The sequence below is a fragment of the Mastomys coucha genome, chromosome X (assembly GCF_008632895.1).
Source record: "Mastomys coucha isolate ucsf_1 chromosome X, UCSF_Mcou_1, whole genome shotgun sequence".
Lineage (NCBI taxonomy): Eukaryota > Metazoa > Chordata > Mammalia > Rodentia > Muridae > Mastomys > Mastomys coucha.
Genome location: NC_045030.1, coordinates 146,894,656 through 146,908,838, shown reverse-complemented (window position 1 = coordinate 146,908,838; position 14,183 = coordinate 146,894,656). Strand labels below are relative to the sequence as shown.

The 14,183-nt window shown below is 40.2% G+C and overlaps 1 protein-coding gene across 2 annotated transcripts; it reads right to left on the bottom strand.

Moving 5' to 3' along the window:
- Positions 1–11,183: 11,183 nt before the first annotated feature.
- On the bottom strand, positions 11,184–13,320 carry LOC116095066 (spindlin-2C). 2 transcript variants are annotated; one of them, XM_031376581.1, is made up of 3 exons: positions 13,103–13,320; positions 12,881–12,994; positions 11,184–12,275 (listed from the first exon to the last, which is right to left on the bottom strand). In XM_031376581.1, exon 3 carries the CDS (start codon positions 12,272–12,274, stop codon positions 11,459–11,461), a length of 816 nt encoding a protein of 271 aa, XP_031232441.1. In that variant the 5' UTR covers position 12,275; positions 12,881–12,994; positions 13,103–13,320; the 3' UTR covers positions 11,184–11,458. The 2 variants fall into 2 exon arrangements, with proteins under 2 accessions (XP_031232441.1, XP_031232451.1); XM_031376591.1 differs by having other exon boundaries at positions 11,184–12,240.
- Between the last annotated feature and the right edge of the window lie 863 nt (positions 13,321–14,183).

Here is a 14,183-nt window from a genome sequence, read left to right as displayed (position 1 = left end):
TCTATTCAAAACATCATATGTGATTCATCCCTCATTCTATTTGTGTTGCATTATTTTATTTAATATAATAAAATGTTTTTACATCCTGGGTTGAAACCAACTTAGTCATGGTATAAGATCTTTTTTCTATGGTGTTGAATTGGATTTGTAAATGTTTTCTTAAAGACTTCTATATACATGTTCAACATTACTAGTTTTTATTCTATATCATGTTCTTGTCAGTATTTGGTACCAAGATAATGCTAGCCTTGTAGAATAAGTTTTGAAGATTCCTGGCCTCAGTTCCTATGGGATAGTTTGAGAAGCATTAATATTAAAATCTCTTTTTAAACTTTATAAATTCTTGGTTTAATTTTGTTATGTCACACATGTCCAGAAATTTATCTGTATTCTTTAGACTTTTTGATTTGTAAAGATACATGTTTTCAGAATGATCCTTAATGATCCTTTGAGATGTTGTTGTATTGATTGTAATTTGTACATTGTCATCTCTAATTTTATTTATGATTCTTCATTTTTTTCTGTTAGTATGATGAAAGGATTGTTGGTTTTGTTTATTTTCTTCATAGAACCAATACTCTGGGGCTAGCAAGATGGCTCAGTGAATACAGGTACTTGCCACTGAGGCTGAAAACCTCAGTTCAATCCATGGGACCAACATAATGGAAGGAAATAATTGTTTCTCACAAGTTATCCTCCCTCCATACATACATGCTGTGCACACACATACTCCCCACATAAGTAAATAGATAGATAGATAAATAAATAAATAAATAAATGTAATATTTTTCTAAGGATAAACACTAGTTTAACTGATCTTTATAATCATTTTAATTTGTATTTTATTTCTGCTCTGATTTTTCTTTCCTGTTTGTAAAGGCATTTTAATCCAGCAACATGGCTTTTTTGGCAAGGGATTATATTGAAATACCTTCTAGGTCTCTTTGATCCAGCTAGAATACGTATATGCCTTTAATCCCATGAGACAGAGGCAAACAGCTCTCTGAGTTCAAGGCCAGCCTGGTATAAAACAAATTTCAGATAAAGAAAAGCTTAGGTCCAGGCATGGTGGTACATACCTTTAATCCCAGCACTCAGGAGGCAGAGGTATGCAAATCTCTTGAGTTCTAGTCAGGCAGTTCTGTTCAGTGCAATGGAGTCAGTCTGTCAGTTGGGAGTTCAGTCAGCTCAATTGAGTCATGAGTTGAGTAGTGTAGTTGGAGTGCAGTTCAGAAGCAGTTTTTACAGGAACAATCTTGCAGAGACAGGTTGCAGAGAGAACAAGCTAGACACAGGTGAAGACAGAATGAACCAGAAAATAAGAAGCCATAAAATTAGAACAGATTGCCAGAGTTAGTTTGAGGCCAAGCAGAACAATTCCATCAGAAGCTGAAAAAGTCAGCTTGGAGAGGAGTTTGGGCAAGAACAGCTGAGTTGAACCAGCCAGCCAGAATTCAGGAAGAGCTAGAAATCTAAGCCTCTGAGACTTGCTGAATAAACTTACCTTTTCTAGATCTTTCTAAACTCTGGCTGGATAATCATCTCAGCCGCTCTGGCTCAGAACTCCTTTCCATGCTGATTGGTTGAAACTGGCCTCTTTCATCTTCTGACTAAATTGTTCTACTTGGCTTTACACTAACTTTGACAATGCATTCTAATCTTTTGGCTCCTTCTCATTCTCTATCTTGTTCTATCTTCACCTGTTCTCCCCTCAACCTGTTGTTGTAAAACTATCCTGGTAAAACTGCCTTCTCCCTTTCTCTTAAGTCACTTCTCTTTTCTCTTTGTTTTTGTGAAAGTTGAGAATTTTCTATATTGTCAAATCTTTCTCTGATTCATCACTTTGTCTGCCACTCAGACATCGATTTAAAACATGGGTGCTTCCTTTTACAAAGAAACTTTACCTTCATTGTAAAGATTAAAGGTGTGCACTAAGGGTATATCTGTATTCCAGCCAGAGGGATCAAAGGTGTGTACTAAGGGTGTGTCTGTATTCCAGCCAGAATAGCAATTTTGCTGGGTTAAAAATCCCTGTACAATCTGGTTCTTGCTCTCTCTGATGTAGACCCTTTTGGCTATAAATTACCCACTTCATATTGCCTTTGATAGCTACCATAGGTTTTGTTATGTGTTGCTTACTTTTTTATTTTAAGAAATCATTTATTTTCTACAAATTTCTAAAATTTCCAAAGTCTTTATTGTGGTTTTAGTGGAGTGTATTTAGAAACACAGAGCATAGAATCAAATATTTTAAGTGTTAACTTGGCCTAATGATGCATTCTAGAGAAATTCCTATGTGCTGGTAAAATGAGTAAGCATTCTGCAACTTTAGTTAGAATGTTCTATAAACATCAAGCTTATTTAATCTAAAGTATAATTTAATACTGATATTTCTAACTGATATCATTTCTGGAATGCTCTTGAAAGTAAGGTAGTGAAGCCTTGCATTGTTATTGTCCTGGTGGATAGCCATTCTTTGAGCTCAAATGCTTGTCTCTTAAGAGTAGATGCTATAATATTAAGTGTATATGCAATTACTTTCATTATATCTTCTTGACAAATTAGTCCCTTGACCATTATAAAGTGATGTCCTTTAACACTCCTTAGAGATTTTGCCTTGAAGACTCCCATTCACTTTAAAATTCCATTGCCTTGGAATGTCATTTTCTAGACTTGCCCTTTAATTCTGTGTGTTTTAAAGGTAAGCTGTGTTTCCCTTAGGAACTCTTATCTTATATGGATGATATATTTATTTACCTTTTATCCATTCAGCAAATTTATATTTTCTAATTGGAATATTCAATCCATTTCTGTTTAAGGTTATATTATTTAATGTTATGCAGCTAATTCTTGTCATTTTTTTCCTTAGCTGAAATGTTTTGTTCTCTTCTTTTTGTCTTCATCTTTGTGATTTGATGGTCTTCTATGTTTTAACATTTTGTTTGATTTATTTGGTTATTTACTTATTCATTTATTGAGTTAATTTGTTTGAGTTAATTTGTTTGTAGTAGTGAATATTGAGTCCCAAACCTCTTGCATGCAATTTAAACATTCTTAAGATTGAGCTACATCCCCTGTTCATGTGTGTCTGTGTGTCCATGTATGAAAGAGAGGGGGAGGGTTTTATTGTAGGTAAGAGAGAGAGAGAGAGAGAGAGAGAGAGAGAGAGAGAGAACATCCAAAGGCTTCTGGAAGAGTTTAAAGCAGAGAAGAAAAGAAACAAACTGGACATGACCAGGGCTATATTCATCAAGATAAGTGAGAATATCAGGGACAGGGATCTGGGAGGAAGGAAGCCTGTGAACTGCAGCAGACTGGGAACTAACAAAGTGGAGAAGGAATAGAAGGAGGTGAGAAGGGCCAAGAGACAAACTTGGACTTTGAAATAAATAACAAGTGTGAATAGGCCGGGTGGTGGCGCACGCCTTTAATCCCAGCACTTGGGAGGCAGAGACAGGTGGATTTCTGAGTTCGAGGCCAGCCTGGTCTACAGAGTGAGTTCCAGGACAGCCAGAGCTATACAGAGAAACCCTGTCTCGAAAAAACAAAAAACAAAAACAAAAAAAACAAGTGTGAATAGGAACCAAAGGAGCCTGGAGCCCCTTTGATCTGCAACCACAGGTATCTACCAAGGGAAGTGGCACTTTCTATAGCCAGAAACCCATTTTCTAGGTTCCTGACAGATGCTGGTGTAACAGTCCTTGTATAGTACAGCCTGAGCTTAGCCAAGACTGTCATTTCTGGACTTACACATTGCCTTTTGGAAATTAGAGAATTGGAGTCTCCTTTGGAGTTGACAGTGGTTTTTTTGTTTGTTTGTTTGTTTGACTTACTGAGTTCTCATTTCTAATATTTCTATTTTATCATCATTAAACTCTTCTTTGAATTTCTTATTTTTATCTTTCTAGTTTCATTTAAATGTTTATAAATATTCTCTCAAATCCCACTGAACATTTAAAAATATTCTTTTGGATTACTGTGCATTTCACTCATTTCTATTGTTGACACGTAAACCACAGCTTTCATCTTAAAGGAAGTAAAAGAGAATTTATTCCGCATCAATTTTGAGTACCCATACCCTAGGAACACCAATTTAGGTTACCCCAAGTTCCATGTTCCAAGATGGAAGCAGTTTCATAAAATTTTTATAGTTTTATGAAAGAAAATCATAAATTAATCCAAGTTTAAAATACATGGGGGGGGGGAATACACCAGAGAGTCAGGTACAGCAAGATGGGGTAAGCTTTTTTATAGTCCTAACATGTTATTTCATGACATTCTTAGCTCTAGATTGGTGGAGGCTAGTGCTCTTCTAAGTTAATAGCCCCTAATAGGGTTTTATTTATTTTCATAAGATGTTAGCTCTAAGTTAATAGCTTCTAAGAGTTTTTATTTATTTTCACAAGATGTTAGTTCTAAGTTAATAGCTTCTAAGAGGTTTTTATTTATTACCAGGAGGTGTTAGGTCAGAATCAGAGTTAGACAAGGAATGGCTGTTCCAGAAGCTAAAACTAGCTCAAGATTTATAATTAGACTCTAAAGCTGCAAAATCCCAACTTCTCCACAGTACTTAAATCCCAATTGATCCATCCATCTCTGCAGACACAGACTTCTTCCAAGAGTATTTTTTGTTTTCTTTAGTTTGTTTTTCCACAGTCAGACACAGATTCTTTTCAGGAATTTCCATTCACACAATTTTCAGAAACTGTTTCTAGAGTTACATTTTCCAGGATGCAGTCTTTTTCACATTTCTTTTGTTCTTATGTTGTGATAGATACATCTGCTGTATTGGCTACTTTTACCACTTTTATGTGACAGCCTTTTCACTGAAAGTGGTTTTATTTTCACTGGTGTACCTCCTATCTCTTCTACTTCTGTGGCTGTAATTAGTGAATCTGGGCATAAGACATCAGAGTCTAGGACCCGCTGACTCTGCAGGTAACAAAAGAGTTGAGATATCTCAGCACTTGAGGTAACTATGTTGTACACCGCACATTATGTGGAGTATCTACCATGCGATTGCTCCTGCAAACAAAAAGAATGGGGACCTCAGAGTTGTGGGATTTTGTCAAGCACAATTAATGTGACTTCTCTTGTCAAAGTCTCTGGCACTGGTCACACTAGTAGTGGTGAATGGTCTGAAACCCTTATTTGCTGAGTAGGTGCTTCATGGTAGGAGGCAGTGACAGGAACCATGGCAACCCCCTCTATATTGCTTCCATTCATTCTTTTTTTAAGATTTATTTATTTATCTTATATATTTGAGTGTTCTGTCTCCATGCACACCTCAGTCGGAATCAAATCCCATTACAGATGGTTGTGAGCCACCATGTGATTACTGGAAATTGAACTCGGAATGTCTGGAAGAGCAGCCAGTGCTCTTAATCACAGAGCCATCTCTTCAGCCTCCACTTACACTCATTCTTATTAATAATACTTGATCAATCAGGCTACAGAAATTGTGAGCAGTGGAGACTGTATAGATGTGGTTATACCAGAAACTGAGCTGAGATACCTCTCTGCTTTTGCTGAAGTTATCTCCTCGTACTAGTGGGTCTCCCTAGCTTGGTACACCTAGATAACCATCTGGGTGGCTTTTTTCTCCCTGCAATTGTTTCAGCTAAAGTGCCTTCAAGGGAGAAAACAACCTTGGGCCATGGCTAAAATTAAGCAAAGTATTATGACCATTTTTTTTGACTGTCCACACCCAGGGGTGAGACAACAATAGGGACTATTCTCATTAGCTCTTTCATGTGAAATGTTCCCAGTAGTGAGTAAGAACAGAAAACAATTTGATCCAGGCAGTTTCTTCCCAGATCTCCCTAGGTTGTACACTGCAGAGATAAGGTTACAGCTGGAAGGTATCTTTGCTAAAGACCACTCTAGCAAATGGCCGTGGGCAGAGCAGCCACTAGAAGTAGGTTCTTTCCCCATTCTGTGAATTCTGAACTATACTGGGAAAGGAATGACCAGATCTACAAGATTGGATGCTTTAGGTCCTGGTGCCAGCAGGAATTCACTCTGATAGCTTAAACACTAGTCTCAGAGGGCAGGCTCTTTCCCCATTCTCTAGTTCTTGAGGTATGCAACTTACTTTTCCCTGTGTTAATATACTTGTCTCCTTCAGTGCAGGGCATTCAGCAGGTTTGAGTGCCTACTGAGCCAGATTTGATGTGAGGCAGTTACCCAAGGGGAACATAACAGAGTAAGTGCGGTATTCCATAAGTGGGAATATGAAGGGAATTCTGACCCTTAAAACAATTCAAATTCAGACACTAGCTCCCTTATGGAACTGGTTCCCTGAGCTTGTTCCCTGGAGTTCCCTGGGAGATGAGTGATTATCTTTGCTAAAGCATAGCTTCTGTGCTGATTTAAGGTTACTTATCCAAGTAGATGACACAGCTATATGCCTTCTAAATTTTCCAATAGCCAGTACTGCCAGCAGCCATTGTTGACAGTTTGTTGGACTTCTTCATCTTTACCCCTGCAAAGGAGAGACTTCTTCCTGGGCTGTGCAACCTAGATGAAATGTGCTGTCATGTTACATTTCTGAATCTTGGATCTTTTGTTTCACTTTGATCTTTCTGATTTGCAGTGTTGTCCCATGGTTACTTACTTCAAAACTCAGTTATGTATCTGTTGTTTAGTCAGAGAGCACATACGTGCTCAATGCCCCTCTTGGACATCTTGAAATAGCTTTAGAGTGAAAGTTTTGAAAATTATGGAAGTGCTTGTGCTAAATTCTAAATTATCTTATGAGGCTCTGAAATTGCTTCACTTACAGTTATAATGTCTAAAATAGAACTAAAAGAGAGCCATTTAAATTTTTTGGACAGTGATGTACTCTGAATTTGCAGCAATTTGGACTTTTGCATGAGGTTTTTCCTTTCTTAAAAGAATTAAATTTATTTTATTCTATTTTTTAAATAAGCAACAAATCTGCCTCCTTCCAATCTTTTTTGTTTGTTTTCTTGTTGACTATGTTACTGATTGGTTAGGCTTTATTTCATTTATTATACTATTGAAAGAAACCATTTTTTTTATTACTGGAGTAAGACTTCCTACACCTTGCTCTAGAGAAAATCATTCTTTATAAACTCTATAAACTCACTTCTTATTTCACACTGAGACATTATCTCTGTCTTCAAAAGCGGTTTGCTTTTCAAACATTTCCAAAAGATAGCTTAAAACAGAGAACAGTCACTGCCTTATTTACCAGATGGGAGAAACAGACACAGAATTGCCTTCTACCAATACATGGATGAAGGCACTGCTAGTGTATCATCTTTAAACACACTATGGTGCCAAACCTTTCCGAAATTCTCACCAACACTATATAGGATCTCTATCATTTGTAAGAAGGGTCAGTGCACACCATCAATTATCATGTTGTTGATGTACTTGTGTGTCACATCATATATAATGTTAATTTCTATTTTCTTTATCTTAGTGAGACTCATATAACTAATAAACATTTATTAACTATGTTCTATTAGCATTTTGTCTAAGCGCTGCCCCACAGTTACCTGGTAACAGCCAGGTGTGCCTGACTCACTATAAAAGGGGCTGCTTGTCCCCTCTGCTTTCTTTTGCTCTTGCCTTCTTGCTCTCACTTTGTCCTCTCACTCCTTCTGCCCTCTCTCCCCATTCTCCTCCACCCCCTCTCTCTCCAGTGTGGCTGACCTCTACTTCTCTTCTCTTCTCTTCTCTTCTCTTCTCTTCTCTTCTCTTCTCTTCTCTTCTCTTCTCTTCTCTTCTCTTCTCTTCTCTCTGTCTCTCTGTCTCTCTGTCTGTCTCTGTTTCTGTCTCTCTCTCTCTCTGTCTCTGTCTCTCTCTCTCTGTCTGTCTGTCTCCTGCCCTCTCAGTTCCCCTCCTCATGCCCTGAATAAACTCTATGCTATACTATACTATCACGAAGTTGGTCCCCCCAGGGGAAAGGGATGCCTTAGTATGGGCCCACGGAGGCACCCCTCCCCCCATGCCTTACCACACATCCACAAAACATTTTCTTCCTTTCTTTATCTTTTTATAAAACACAACATGTTCTATATTACAAGTGCTCTTTTTTTTTAAGTATTTGAAATGCATTGGTAATCATAAGTGAGAAAAAAAGAGGCACTTTCAGGGCTTTGTGGTGTAGTAAGACAAATAGAACATTATAATTAAGTGACTTATTAAGGGAATGTATGCGTTTTGATTGTATAGTATACTGTTTTTCTGAATTGGTTACTCATAGCTTTTGTCCAGTTTTCTGTGGCTTATTCCTTTAACTGTGTGCATCTTAGTTTGCACTCAAATCTAAGTTTTCCATAGTTAGTGATATCTTTGTAATTAGAAAGTTTTAAATCTTATTTTAATTGTATGCATCACACTTCTCTTGAGTCAGAATCTCCCTTTTACTAAACTGGAACTCACTATGTAGATCAGGCTGGCTTCAAACTCAAAGACCTACTTGCCCCTGCCTCCTGAATGCTGAGATTCAAGGTGTGCACCACCACACCTGGCATTTGCCTTCTTTTTAATTTATACCTTTGGAGCCTTTAGCATTTACTTACTTTCAAAGCTCAAAATTAGACATTTTATGTGTTGCTTTTTATATTTGGGTATTAATAGGATCCATTTGAAATTAATTTTTAGTCCTCTGATCTAATTCCCAATTGCTCATAGAACATTCTCTGGAATTGCCAAAAGAATCTTGATAAAATGTAACGCAAATTATGATATTCTAGTGCTTCACCTTCCTGTACATCTTCCCCTTTCACTCTGGTAAAAACAAAATTCCATTGCAGAGATTGTAACCCGCAGGGCGCTAGACTTGCTGACTCCCCAGCCACTGTGACTTCTTTGGAATCACCTCCCACAGCTTATCTACCTCAGCCCCATCTTCACACCATCCTGCCTGCTTCTCAAACTCTGGCCAAGGAGCAACTGTTATCACTGGATCTGGAATGCACATTCCCCTGAATGGTGCCACAAGGCACTTCTCACACTACCTTAACACAAAAGCCAAGCATTCCAGGTGGCCTTCTCTGGCTCCTCTCTCTCTCTAAGCTATTCCTCTCTTCAATTTAACTTCCCTGGCCCTTGTTTTACTGTTTTCCTCCTTAGCACTGGGCCAAGGAAGCTTTATTATGTACTTTTCTTGGCTAGTGCCTAGCTTCCACAGTAAAATGCGAGCCTTAGAGGTTAGGGACCTTTTTTTTATTTATTTATTTACTTCAACTGTTCATCGCTGCATCAGTGCCTGTCTAGACAAGTGCCAGAGCCCATCCAAAGTAAATATTTGTGGGAAGAAGATAAAACAAATGAACTGAAGACAGCAGGTTTCCATGGGTTTAACCTCAAATTTACAAATACAGATCCCTCCAAGGAATGACTGTGTGTTTTATCAAAGTGAAAAGGACAACTGGAGGCGTGGATGACTGGAACATTCGGAGCCTACAGTGGGCTGAACCCTTCCTCTCACTCCGCTACTTGTATCTTGATTGGAATGTGAGTCCCAATGGTTGTGTTTGTTTGTTTCATTTGCTTTGCAGGGAGCCCAGAAATGAGTATAGATTGTGTGAACTCGTAGAAAAACTACAACTCTTACTTTGAAATAGGACATAATAAAACTGAAAGACGAGACAAAACATAAAAGCCAGATAAAAGTAGCTGGTGTGGGCTAGACAAAGTTATATCATGTAGGAAAGAAAACTGAACTCTGTTCTGGTGAGGTGAGGTGTCCTTGAGTAATTCTTCAGGCCATCTGCCTCTGCTCTGGGTTTGCTAGGACGTTCTTTCAGTCCCCAGAGAGCCCTTGCTTACTCTATTATGTATGCCTCTCCAGCATAGACAGAATAGACAACATTCTTTCTTTGAGGTAGAAGTTTGCTTAAGGGTTTAGTTTAGTTAAGAAAGCACGTTGAAAGAGTTCTGGAAGACAGCGTAAAGAGGACATAAAGAGGAACTGGGCAGAGACCAAATGAACAGTTGCATAGACTTCCATCACTGTTTAATAGGAATGTAGTGGGCCATTATTTGGCCATGAGATACCAAAAAGGTGTCAGGTGCCAGGGGCTTTGCGGGCAGTTCTCTCCAGAACCAGAGATAACTCAGGGCACCAGGCCTCTCTTTGCAGGCTCATTAAGTGAAGCCACCTATAATTACAGGCAGCTGTGACAGAAGAACAGAAAGCCTGGTTCTCTCTAATCTTGTGGAGAGGCTTTAGGCTCAATTATCAGATGCCTTGCCTGAGGGTGGTGAGGGATATTAAAGCTGGAGGATCAACAGTGATAGGACTCTTCTATCAGCTTGGCAGGATTTCATTTTTTACCCCAGATAAAGTATGTTCTAAACTCATGATAGCATCTCTTAAATTCTGTGAGCCTCACTAACTCATTCTTCAGAAGTATTTACCCAAACTATGGGAAATGAATCATGACATTGAGGTCCTGGGTTTACTATATTGTGTCCTCTGGAAATACAAGGAGACAGTCCACAGGCTAGGGTCTCAGAACCACTGTTCCTGTGTCTGGGTTTGAAAATCTAGGTTCTGCTTGGTAGGTACGACACAGACTCTCGAAATGAAGTGGCTCTTAATTCATTAGTCTGAGTTCTCTTAATCAAAATGCCTGTCCCAGAAGCCTCCACTACATCTGCCTTCTTTAACAACTAATGACTATTTTGCAAAACCAGCCACGGTGGTCAATATGGATGTAGCCAGATGTACACCTTTTTCTTTTTTCTTTTTTCTTTTTTTCTTTTTTTGAAGCTTTCAAGAGCGCCCTGGGCCCTGCTAACAAGCCTTTCCTGAAACACTCCTCTGGGTATTCCTTCCCCCGTGCCCCCCTCCTGGAGTTCATCCCTTCTGTGTACCCTCCATCTACCTCCCGCTTTATGAGTTGTTTAGCCTCTCCACAAGTCATTCTTAAACTTGCTCTGGAGCTCTTCTAAATTTCTTTGTGTTCCTCTCTACTCAGTTCCTTTTACTTTCCTTAAAGACCCAAGATCTCACTTTTTGTTATTCCAGCCCCGTGCAATTGTATGTTTCTCCTTCAAACACCGTGCCTCCCTCTGGGAACCTCCCTTTCTTCCTCAGCACCTTTCCAAGCAGTCACCCCTTCTAAACACCTCACCATCTGTACTTCCTCTCCCTCCCCCAGACCATACCAGATAACTCCCATTCAATTTTTAAGATCTGATTATTATAATAATGGTACTTTATTCACAGGTTAAATTGACAGCTGTTCCTTCATATCCCATACACCAAACATACTCATCTCTTACAGAAGACAATGTTTTTACATTTAACAGGTCACGTCCACAGACTGGTAGTTTCCAGAACAAAAACAACAGCAATGCTGGCAAAGATTCTGGGTTATCAGAAACTCTCAGGCTTTTAATACATTGAAAAATTAATATTTCTTGCACATCTACAATGTACACATTTGCTTCCCCACACTATGCAAATTTGACCCTAAGAGTTCTTTTTCACCAAGTCATAGACATAGATATGGAAATCATCGTCAAACTTGATGAAGTACACAGAGGGCTTGGCTTTAACTTGGTGAATGACCTTGCCTGTCCTCTTGGAGCCATCTTCTTTGGTGTATTCCACATGTTTACCTATCAGGCCATCTACAACTCCTTCTGGCTCCCTGTCTGCTGGAGGAGATGCACTGGACTCTGGCATGATACGGAGGTCGCCCTCTTTATAATCATCCAGAAGCTGATACATGTACAATACAGGATCTTTCTCATAAGTAATGTAAAACCAGGCGTTCATGATAGGTGCTTGGGCTAGGACCATCCCCCTCCATTCATCCTTAGAGCCATGCTCACCCTCAAACATGTGTTCCACTGCTTTGCCAATTATAGTATTAGCAAGGCGCACATCGCTGACTCGAGAAAACGACACCTTATCAGGAAGGATTTTAAGCTTTAAAATCCTTTCATCTCTGTGAAGTTCCAGTCCATAGACACAGTCAATCCCATCATATTTCACCAGGTAGAGAGAGGGGTTGATAGGCACTTGATCCAGCACAGTTCCTTTCCACTGTGTGATCGGCTCATCTCCTTCCTTCCAGCCGTGAGAAATTCTGCAGCCCACGATATTCCTTCGGGGCCGGGATGAAGATCTGCTCCTCTGCCTCTTTTGAGAAGCTTTTTTCTTCTTGATGGTTGTAGAGCCAACGTGGTGACCTACTGCTTCTCCCTTTTGCTCTTTTGCAACAGCTTTTTTGTGAGGGGTCTTCATAACTGTAAGAGGAGGAGAGAATCTAGGGAGAAACATTCTATGCAAATATTAAGGTTAATTTTCTGTGAATTAGGAAGTCCCTGTGCACGACATACATGTGTCCAGTAGCAGTTTTCTATATCAAAACGTGTTTAAAGCCCTGCCTGCATTACCCTCTTTCCAGGCTTGTTTGGTTACACAACAGAGTTAGAGAAGAGATCGCTGTGGAAGTTGTGGCGCTTGAGAGCCAAGCAAGAAGCAGCCGGTTCTCTGTTAGCTCTGTACTCATCCCAGCTGCCCCGCGCCACCATCCCTATCTGTAACCCCAAGACCGTATCTCTATATCCCTCTGTGCAATTCCTGTCTCTTATCCTCTGTCCCCCCTCCTTTTCATCCCGCCTTTACTTTCCATACCCATGCTTGCTCTGTGCTCACTTCTTCATACGTCTTCCAAATCATCCCGGTTTCCCTTTGAGCTCGGCACCACGAATCTGTCTCTTGCGCTGGCCACCTTTGTATAAGATTCCCGGTGTTTCTTGCTCCGTGCCCCGCCCCCCAAATCTCGGTTCCGAGTTTCCCTCAGCTCAAATTTTAGCACTCCCTCCAATTTTCCTGACAAGCAAGAACCCATTCCTATTTTCCAGCACCTAGTCCGATGCTCACCTGCTCACTGTCTGGGTTTGCAGCACTCACGTGCCCAAATCGGACAGAAGACTGTTGCCTCCGCTGCGAGACTGGAGCGAAGGATGATCAGCCGGCGAGCAGCCAAATGAGCGCCTGTGAGAGCAGAGCCAGGAGAAGTCTAAGGCCAGGCGCCTGTCTAGGAAAGCCGCGGGGCAAAAGAAGGGAGCATCCAGGAAGTCCCCGCTCTGGGCTTTCTCTCACCTTATTCCCGAGTGTCAGAGGCAGCAGTACCTGGGCCACTTAAGAGCTTCCAGCAGTCGCTGCTGCCACTGCAGTCTCCTCCCCCTTTTCCTAGCGTAGCTTCCTGCCCCGCAAGAGGCCGCCCCTTCCTGCCAAACACGGTTCAACAGCCTCCTCTCCCACTCCACACGTTGGTTCTAAGCTGGGGAATGTGCTCTTGTCCTCGTCCTTTCTGCCAAATCAGGAGCCAGGAATTCACACACATCCCAACCCCTCCCCCATACAACCCCTCTCCCTCCCAGCTCCTAAGGATTCCCTCCTTCAGTTCAGGTTCCCAACCCCCACCTGCAACTCTACACTTTAATGCCCCCAACCGCATCTGCTTTCCATCCTTCAGGAATTTGCTTTTACTTTACCCTGTGCCCTCGTGGAGTTTTCTTTATGCAAAAACTGCCTTTCCGGTTGTTTTAGGCTAGTGGAGCTAGGATGAGAAAGAAAAAAAAAGCCCCGATGCTCACTTCTCTCTTCTGTTGTGACCCGATTCCTAAGTAAGTTTTCTTGATTGCTCATCTTCTTGAGGAAACGAACCTTCCAGCTGCAGAATTTTATACACCATGTGTAAGACTCTTAAACGTACATTAGATCACCTTCACCACTTCCCCATTCCCTTTGCCTCATCACAAAATAGTAGTCTTCGTATTTCCCTTTCTTCTATGCTCCTCAAAGAGCTTGCATTATTTATGCCAATGTGATTGTTAAAAATGATCTATAAAACAATTTTAGATACTTCTGAATGCAGAGCATATATGACAATATGGAAAGTAGACAATAACCTCACTTCAGAATTAACATTCATTTTTAGTCACTCTTTTAAAAGTAGAAACAAAGACCACCAATAAGGTGTAATTTTTAATCCCGTAGCACAGACCTTACTCGTAAAGCCTTCAATGTATGTGCATATACATGTGGATATTATGTTTTATGACAAAGAGTTTCAATCATACTTTATGAAGTAAAGTTCTTCACACTGTATGAAAAAGTAATAATAGTTCCCTTCAGTAGCCTAAACAGGACATTTCCAGGAGGTAGTTCTTGGGTTTTT

What these genes read in the sequence shown, in the direction of transcription:
- LOC116095066 (XM_031376581.1), bottom strand. Translation starts at nt 12,274, where the DNA reads ATGTTTCTCCCTAGATTCTCTCCTCCTCTTACAGTTATGAAGACCCCT.